General features: G+C 37.0%; 1 protein-coding gene across 3 annotated transcripts in view; it reads right to left on the bottom strand.

Moving 5' to 3' along the window:
• Positions 1-2,702: 2,702 nt before the first annotated feature.
• Positions 2,703-10,029, bottom strand: part of XIRP2 (xin actin binding repeat containing 2) — a 297,042-nt gene continuing 289,715 nt past the window's right edge. The window contains exons 8-9 of one of the 3 annotated variants that reach the window (XM_007466560.1): positions 9,540-9,673; positions 2,703-4,557 (exon numbers count right to left, since the gene is read on the bottom strand). In XM_007466560.1, the coding sequence (XP_007466622.1) occupies positions 9,579-9,673 (95 nt within the window). In that variant the 3' untranslated portion in view covers positions 2,703-4,557; positions 9,540-9,578. Of the gene's footprint in view, positions 4,558-9,539; positions 9,674-10,029 lie in introns of those variants that run through there. The other 2 variants (XM_007466561.1, XM_007466559.1) reach the window with 2 other exon arrangements.

Genomic DNA, 10,029 nt, shown 5'->3' with positions numbered 1-10,029 from the left:
TATAGAGAATTGTTAGTCTGGGGAAAAATATGGCAGCTGCACATGTTGGTTGCACATTAGGGACTGGGTAGTAGGTGTGCATTCTGCAGTATTATTGCACTGTGGGAAAACCATTGTCCTAAACCAAAGAATGTGCTGCCTAGAGTTCCAAATCTCTCACAAGGGTTGATCGTGTGGAAGCTGAAAAAGATAATTCAGCACAGTTTTCTGGGTAACAGAACATTTTTATAAGATTCATTGGAAGGTCCGGTCTTGAAAATATAATGCAAAACCCCTTACATGCTAAGCTCTGCCATCATACAGCCTCCTCCGGTAAAGCACTTGGTCTATCATGAGCCCAGTTTGATTCCTTTGAAAGAGAATTATTTTCCTGGAAATATTAATTTTTATAGCATAAATCTATATATGAAATAGTTCTGTGATATAAATCCCAAGTGAAAAATTATTGGGGAAGTTGTTTCATAATATTAATAGATGTATTTTAAAAAGACTCAAGGTGAAAGGGGATTACTGCTGTTATGGACTGAATTGTGTCCCCCTAAAATTAATATGTTGAAGTCCTAACCCCCAGTATCTGGAAAAGTGACTACATTCGGAGGTTGGGTCTTTGAAGTGATAATTAATGTAAAATGAGGTCATTAAGGTAGGCCCTAATCCAGTATAACTGTCATTATAAGAGGAAGAAATCTGGACACAGACCCATACAAAAGAAAGACCATGACAGAAAGAAGATGACCATTTGTAAGCCAAGTAGAGAGGCATCGGAAGAAACCAACTTCCCAACTTGATCTTGGACGTCAGCCTGCAGAACTGTGTGAAAATAAATTTCTGGCTGTTTAAGCTATTCAGTCTGTAGTACTTACCTATGGCAGCCCCAGCAAACTGATACCGTCTGCAACAATAAGAAAACTTGCTGTATTTTGGATTTGTGTGTTTGTCTGTACTTTAGTTCCTAAAGCTTGCTATTTATTTAGCTGAAAGATTTTGTCATAGAGTGAAACAATACTCATTACTAAATAAAACAATATTTGGACTTCTAAGTACATCTGAATTTTTAAAAAGTCTTACATGTCATCTAAGGAAGGTGATGAAGTCAATAATTAAGATATTTCTGATAAAGAAGATTTTAAAACAACATGTTGTTGATTGAATGAAGGGTAAACAGAAGAACAATTCATATTTTTCTATTGTTTTCCCTGATATGCACCTTAGCTTATTTTAATCCCAAGTTTTAACATAACTGAACAGTGGACTGGGCTACAAAGATTAAGTGGGCAGAGTCCCAAGGTAGAATTTTTATAAAGAAAGGCACTTTCGTAAAAGCACAGCTGACATTAAGAAACTATATCTTAAGATACTATGTCATGATCATTCATAAATTATTTTTTCTCTATGGAAACGTTTGTGTAATTTCAGCATATATGATAGTAGGTATAATGCTGTGTCTTTAAGAATATATGAAGAGCAGTGCAAAGGTGCACTAATTCAATTTAAACAATAATTTTGCTACTGTAGCCCCACAGCTTACTATTTTCTTGGCAGACTCTCACAGTATTCAATTAAATTGAGTAAAAATGTCCCCATAAAAGGTATATGTTGAAGCCCTATCCCCCAATGTGACTCTATTTAGAGGTAGGGCCGTTATAGAGGTAATTAAGGTTAAATGAGGTCCTCGGAGAGGGGCCCTAACCCAATATGACTAGTCTCTTTACAGAAAGAGGAAGAGACATCAGCAGTGCACCTGCACAGAGGAGAGGCCATATGAGGACAGAGTGAGAGGGCAGCCGTCTGTAAGTCAAGGAGAGACGCCTTAGGAGAAACCAATCCTGCTGACACCTTGGTCTTGAACATCCAACCTCTAGAACTGTGAGAGTAAATTTCTCTTGTTTAAGTCATCCACTATGTGGTACTTTGTATGGCAGCCCTCAGCAAACTAATAATGTCTCAGGTATCTGTTGAGAACATACTAACAAGAGAGAATCGTTATAATTTCTAAAAAGAGCGAGTTTTCAACACTGCATTTTGGTTTGGACAGGCAGTGGTCTGTGCTTATGTAGGAAAATATGGGATAGGGCCTGTTTCATATACGTACATTCTATATCACCAGGAAGCAGCTCATTTATATTCATGTTAGTTTTCTTCTTAGAATCATCAAATGCATTTGAGGAAAGGCAAGTTCAGCAGAAAATTCAGAAGCCAAATCTTCTGTTTTCCTAACAGAAAAAATTAATACCCATTAATTAGGATAAGAAAAAATCTGACAAAATGTAGTGATATCGCTGGTATGTTTATCAATTGCATATAGTAAGCAATTAAAAATGCAATTGGCATAATTTATTTAAGTAACTTCTAAAACCTTTCCAGTTCATTTGATTTCTAAGTATGGACTCCACATTAATTTGAAGAAAACTGATATTTGTCATTACATGTTTATAGACAGGTTCCATGAGAGTTTAATGTAGGTAATTAATTAAAGAACCACAGTACTGTTTGTATCTTTACAGAAAGAGCAAAAAAGAGAAAGAATATTTTATATTTTCTAACAATACTGCAGCTTTGGTTTAGTACTGAATTTTTCCAGGAGTGTGTGTGTGTGTGTGTGTGTGTGTATTAAATATTTGGCCCAAGACAAATACTTCCTAAATCATGGAAAACATACATACTTAGAATGACAATATATATGGAAAAAAGAAACACAAGTGTTTTGGTTTGCACCCCAGGTGGTTTAATTTTATTTCAGCAGAAATTATAGAGGAAGTTTAAGAACAGTGATAAATGTCAGCAGTATAGAATGTCACCAGTGATGTTATCAAAGTGCCGTTTGACAGGAAAACAGAGCCATGTTGTTTCATCTCTTCGTTCCATTCAGATTCAAACCAATTATGAAAAACAACGTATAGTGTAATACAAGGAATATTCCATTGTGATAGACATGAGATTTCTGAACGTTTACAAGTTCAACAAAAGGTTATCAGAATCCCCAAAGTCCTATTTCAGGGCATTGATATTTCTCGATGCCTGAGTGCAGACTGCAAGTGGCCAGAGATGTTTCACTCAGTGTCACTGTAGCACCTGTTCCTTTTAATTTGCTCTTCCACCGTGAGTTGTTCAAACTGGACCTCCACCGTGGGAAATGGAGGCTCAGTTGTAAATTCACTGCTTGAAGCATCAAAACTTGTGTTTCCATTAATATGTGCTGCTCCTATTGTTTCACCATGCCGATGTCTGATGCCCTTCTCCAATTCTCTTAGATACAAACATGGCATGTTTTTAATTTGATCTACAGAATCTATTAAATTACTCTTAAAAATGTTCTCATTCTTTGTGGAAAAAGCAGCAATTTTCACAGTGTTAGAAAAGAAGAACTGTAGGTTTTTGTTATTTGAGTGGTTTCCTTTGATATTTAAGATATTTGTATCAGAAGAGGGCATTGACCTTTTCCCCTTTACTGTGATCCTGTCGTTGAGGCCTGACTTAGGGACAGACTGCATAGGACTGCCAGCAGTAGCTCTGTCAGTCTGTTTATCAAGAGCCATAGCCAGTACATTCCCCGAGTAAGTCTTTTCAGATTCAAATACACCACGTAACTCTGAGATTCTAGAAGCATTTTCTAAGTTTTCAGTTTGATATTCATTTGCAGTGTAGTGCGCTTCACTTGACAGTGGCAATAGATTAGGAAATTCTAAAATAGATGTCTTCTGCCTGCAATTATTCAGATATGACGCTGCTACATAATTGTTATTATTATTCTTATTCAAATTCTCTTTACGATTTTCTGGCACCACCTCATCATCAGTGTTAGTAACCTGTAAAACTTCTGTACCATCAGGTTCATTAGTTTTTTCATTTTTCTCCTTCTCAGCACTCTGCACAACCACATTACTGTTGTCATGAAGATCCATTTCACTTTTCCTCTTATTCTTTGTATCTTTGGGCTCATTCAGCTTATCTTGCACATTCTTACTTCCTTCCTTCTTCTCATCTTTTCTTGCTTCATACATTTCCATTTCTTTGATTCCTGTAACATCCACTTTCTGACACATGTGGATGGGCTGCAGACATGGTTGCAGGAAAGAAATGTTATCTTGTTCTTGCCCTTTATTTTCCACAGTTTTCATGTGTTCTATCAGCGACTCACTTTTAAATTCAGCAGATGTAGAGGTTGTCATTTCTGGTGGCCATTTAGGTTTACTCATTTTGAGCTCCTCCTCAAGGGGGAAGGTTTTCTTAGGCATCTCCCTGGAAGGGGGCCAAATGATTTTTAATTTTCCCCTCTCCCCACATTTTCTCAAGTCATCCCTTTGCCCTTCACTGTTACCAGCATCTAAATGTTTATTAAGCTCTCCAAGCATGGGGGTATTTTCTGCATTGTTTTTACACATATTTGGTTCTTCATTGGGAGTAAAGTCAACTGAGCTGCTTTGATTTTTGCAATTCCATCGATCTTTATGCTGTTTGTGTCCAAAACCTTCATCATAATTTCCTTTAGATTTGAAAAGTTGTTTAAAGTGAGGTTTACAATATATTTGTCCATGAAGCGATGCATAATTTCCCAAACTGCCAAAAAGAAAAAAAAAAATTAACATTCTAAATATACACTGCAAATTCATAAGGAATTAGGGAATTGATTATTTCAAGAATGAGTCAGAGATTCAGCACAATTAACTTACTGGCAATAGGAATGTGCTTATTAATTGAACATTCCTGTTAGATAATAGTCACCACTAATGCCCTACATGATACTTGTCTCGGAGTATTTAGAATTTCATGCTGTATGTCAGGTATTGGTATAATAGGTATTATAGTGTAATGCATATGCAGTTATAGATGGTGTAAAATGATAGGACTAAGTCTTTGCTAACTCAGTGAATTGTGTGAGGGGTTTCAGCTTTCAATAACTCCTGAATAGCATACATGCAAAAATCAACTATTTGAGCTTTCTTGTTAACTGGATTTTGAATGAATTGGAAAGCTTGTCTATGCAATTTTTTATCTTGTCTCTTTGGAGAGATTAACAAATAGAATGCCTGTTAAAATTAAAATCAAATTTAGTCAAAGGCAGCAGCATCATTTTCTGAATATTTCTGAACCTCCACATAAAAACAGAAAGCAAAACTTAAAACCCATGGATAAAATTACAACAAAACTAAGTGACAAGGTATCCTCACCAACCCCAAAATACAAGGAGGTAAGGACAAACCAACAACATCTACAAGACTAGCATGATAGTTGCATCTGTATGGGTGACAGTCGAGGGAGAAATGAAGATGTCTAATGGTCCTGACAATATGAGACCACAAAATAGGCAATCAGTATTTCCTGGAAAGTGTCACATGCCAATCAGAGAGCAGCAGCTGAAATTGGGAGGGGTTTTGCCCGTTTCAATAGCCAGTGAGTGCAAAGGCCCTGTGGTAGGAAAGACTGAAGAGGCTAGAGAAATCAAACTCAAAACTGACCCACTGAGATCCCCTCTTAGAACAAGACTCTACCCTGAGAAAAACAATTATGGGAATGGAATCAAAATTGAGTTGGATAATGATGACAGAAATGAAAAGAAGGTCCCAATCAACATGGGGGAGAGGATCCAAGGCAGGAAATCCAAGAAGTCAAGCCACCATACTTTTTTGAACAGTATATGAAAACCGGAAGAGGCAGTTCTGTGAAGGTGGGAAAACCATCCTGAATTTTGCTTCCATCCAAGATTTGGATAAATTAATTCCATATAAAAATGAGCAACAGGAAAGTATCAAGGCCAAATAGTATATAAAGTTATTATAAGAAATGAAAGAATAAAGAGCATTATAATATCATTGCAGACAATGAAAACATGCTAGAAAAATGTGTTCTCAAAACATAAAAATTGGGCTTCCCTGGTGGCGCAGTGCTTGAGAGTCCGCCTGCCGATGCAGGAGACGCGGGTTCGTGCCCCGTTTCGGGAAGATCCCACATGCCGCGGAGCGGCTGGGCCCGTGAGCCATGGCCACTGAGCCTGCGCGTCCGGAGCCTGTAATGGGGGAGGCCACAACAGTGAGAGGCCCGCATAATGCAAGGAAAAAAAAACAAACAAACAAAAAAAAAACATAAAAATTTTTTTTTTTTTTTTGCCGTACACGGGCCTCTCACTGTTGTGGCCTCTCCCCTTGCAGAGCACAGGCTCTGGACATGCAGGCTCAGCAGCCATGGCTCAGAGGCCATGGCTCACGGGCCCAGCCGCTCCGCGGCATGTGGGATCTTCCTGGACCGGGGCACGAACCCGTGTCCCCTGCATCGGCAGGCGGACTCTCAACCACTGCGCCACCAGGGAAGCCCCAAAACATCAGAATTTTAACCTAATATTTCAAAATGAGCTAAAAGACATTAAGAAAATGATAAAAGACCTGAAAGAACAGCATGAATCGTAATTAGAAAAAGTCAGAAACCAGGTATCAGATATCAGGAAGAAAATAGAAGTAAAAGGAAAAAAAAATCAAGTATGTCAGCAATTAAAACTAAATTAAAAGACATACAAGAGCAAATCCATAGAAAGCATCTTAAGAAAAATAGGAAAATCAAAAGCTGAAAATGTATAATCATAAATGAAAAAAGAGATAAGGATTTGAGAGATAATAGGAGCTCCTGAAGAAGAAAATAATGAAACAAGTTAAATACTAAAAAGCTATAATTTAAGGAAACTTTCCCAATATAAAAAAGTATGAAACTACATATTGAAAGAGCACACTAAATAACTGACACTATTGATCCAGAATGACCAATACCACAAAGTATTCTAATAAAATGACTAGGTTTAAGAAAGAATCCTTTGTGTATCTAAAAAGAAGAAAAGACCGTATTACTTATAAGGGCAAGAAAATTAGATTATTATCAGACCTTTCCAACACTTCATGCCAGGAAAAAAAGAAATAATGCATATAAGATACTCAATGAAATAAAATGTAAGCCAAAAATTTTACTTTCAGCAAAACTTACCTTCCATTGTAATGATCACAAATTGTTATCAATGTGTGAGAACTCAAGGAATAAAGTTTCGATGAGCCTTTTCAGAGGACTCTACTTGAAAATAAGCTTGAAAAACCAGAATGACTATGGAAATGTCAACATAAGGACAGTTGACAAGCATTAAATAAATTGCTATCTATAAACTGAGATGAAATGAGGGCAAAGAGGGAGATAATATGACATGAATTGGCTACATACTATGACACCAAAGACATAGTACGACAATTTTAAAAAATGGGGTGTGGGTGATCAGAGGGGCAAATGCAATTTCTCAATGCTTTGATAATCAAATCAGTGGTGCTGATAATTTTGTGATTCCAAAACGTGTTGTCCAAATGAATATGGGAGAGTCTAATTCTGTTATCTCCTTTTCCTTTGAGAACTGGAAACCCTGAAGTGGAAGAAAGGAGGTCCAGATGTAATAGAGAAGAGGCTAAGCAAAAGGAACGCAATTTTGAATTCAATTTGGAAATATCACTATGAATTCATGATATATTTTTTCTTTATATATAAATATTTACTAGCTCTTAACACTAAAAAAGCTTAGAAATAGTGATCAACCCAGTAGAAAGAGCACCAAGATTGTAGTCTTGAAATATCATTTCTCACTAAAGGAAATCAAGGCTTGGAGAAATAACTGGTTCCAGTAAATGCACAAGAGGAACATGGGACATCTAGTCCTATCAGATAATGAGGAAGCTATCACAGACTACTAAGGTCCTGTCAGAAGGACTCAGGAGACAACTTGAAGTGGCTTCCACTGGCCAGGGATAGAATAACTGGAGTTTCAGTAATCATGATAATTGCATCTGACTGAAACCAATCGAATATGTGTAACTCTGTGAGTTTATAAAGACATTAAAATATTTTAAAAGTGGTTATCTCTAGGTGGTAAGAAACCATTACATTAAATTGTTAAATAAATAACTCATACATTGACAAAACTGGTAAATAAAGGGAAAGAATTATGTACTTATTGTGCCTTTCCTTTATCAGTTGTACCCCTGTGTAACCAAATAGCAAATGAGGGGAAGCATCTTCCATAAAAGTATTCTCATAATGAAAAAGGAAGAACAAAATTAGAGTATCAGCATTTTGCAAACATCAATTAATGGATATAGGTATTAAGCTTCAATACCTGCTATGATCACAAAATGAGAAAAGCAGACTCCCTATGTTCTTTCAAAAGGAATCTAATCTTAGTTTAAACTAGAACCTAGATTCAGCTGACAGTCTGTTGAAAATACGAAGGGTAAAGGAGCATGTGAACTGCACTGTGAGCGTGCAATCAGCAATTCCAGACTGTGGAAAACTCTACCAGTCAAATATCCTGGGTCCTTCACAAATAGATTGTAAGAAATGAAAGGAATGGATGGAAAGTCTATAGATTAAAAAGACGTGAAAGACATATCAGAGTTTTAAAAACGGACAAAACTAGAGTATAGAATCTCGGAAAGCACATTTGGATAAATAAAACTATAAAAATGCAAGGAAACAATTACTACAAAGGATACCATTTACTCACATGCAAGAGATAGGTTGTGTTTGGGTGGGGCCCAGGGAGGAAGGAGCTTCTGGAATGACTAGCAATGTCATATTTCTTGACCTTGATAGTGGTTACAATATGTTCACTTTATAATAATTTAGTGAGCCACATACTTGCTTTGTTTGTTTTTTTTGTATTTGTGGGTTTTTATATCATGATTTTTAAAAATAGCAGTCATTGAGTAAATATTTTTGAGTCCTTATTGTATATCTGCGTTTACTAGGTGTTGGCAAGACAAACATTAATACATTTCCTAGCCAGTGACAACTACATTAGATTGTGTTAAGAACGGGGCAAGCACAGGGGATGCTGTGATCCACATAGGGGGGTTAAAGCAGGTTTCGTCAAAGACATAAAGTCTCAGTTGAGATCTGAAGAATGAGTGGTTATTAGCTGGGTGGAGAGCTGGGAGAGAGGCATGGGAAAACTCCTCCAAGGAGCAGCAATAACATTTGGAACCAGCTAGATGTGAGAGAGAAAAATAATGATTTTGAGGAACTGAAAGAAATTCATGAAAAGTAACATGCAACAGGAGGAAGGGCTGTTGGGAGATGAGAAGGGACAAGATCTTGACGTGCCTTTTAATTCATATTTAGATGTTAATTTTGGGGAGAGAGGAAGCCATTATATGTTTTAAACTGAGAAGGGCTCTCAGATTTGCATTTTAGAAAGATCATTCCCCCCTGCACTATGGAGCATGCCACTGGGGCAGGTTGGTGGTGGTGAGAGTAACACTTGACTTTTCTTATTTATGTGATCTCCATGCTGGGACAAAAGGGACCCTTCTGGATTTGATTAAGAAAGCAAAATGTCAAAAGGAAAAAGGTCACAGCCATCCTGAGCAACACATAACAGAACATGACCACATTCCTGTTTGGTGTTGTTTTAACTGATGGCAACAGGATCTGGAAAAGTTGACATCTTTCTAGAGACATGATGTTATAAGTATACTGCAGACTCTTCAGATATTTGTGCCCCAGACCACAAAACATTTTACCTCAGTTTACTGTTGCAATGGTGGCAGCGGAAACAGGATTTATGAAAACTCTGCCTGTCTGCTACTAGGCACTCCATTGGATAAACCGTCTTCTGACAAAGTATACATATTTCCTTGTCTTGGAGTTGCAGTTTCTAAAAATAAAAATTTATAAAAGCTTATGTAATATTGTCTTCAGTCACATTGTTAAAACAAAACAAACAGCAACAGCATATTAACTGGCCACGCAGTTAGAGTAGAAAGCGCTAACACTACTGCCCTGGGTGTTGCTCCTCTGGATGCAGGGCATCCCACCGTCAGGTTTAAGGTCCTGGTACAATCAACCTCATTCTGGTGTCTCTATTATTTACACATTGTAAAAGTGGATTTTATTATTTAAGGAAATAATACATGAGTATAACGTGTTCATTAACTTTAATACATTAAAAAGAAAATATATAGGGAACTCAGCCATGAGGAGCCCTGAGAGCACTTATCATTCTAAATAACT

This window comes from Lipotes vexillifer, unplaced genomic scaffold, assembly GCF_000442215.2.
Source record: "Lipotes vexillifer unplaced genomic scaffold, Lipotes_vexillifer_v1.1 scaffold218, whole genome shotgun sequence".
In the NCBI taxonomy this organism is placed as follows: domain Eukaryota; kingdom Metazoa; phylum Chordata; class Mammalia; order Artiodactyla; family Lipotidae; genus Lipotes; species Lipotes vexillifer.
The sequence above is the reverse complement of the archived record's forward strand: the minus strand, read 5'-3'. Positions and strand labels throughout refer to the sequence as shown.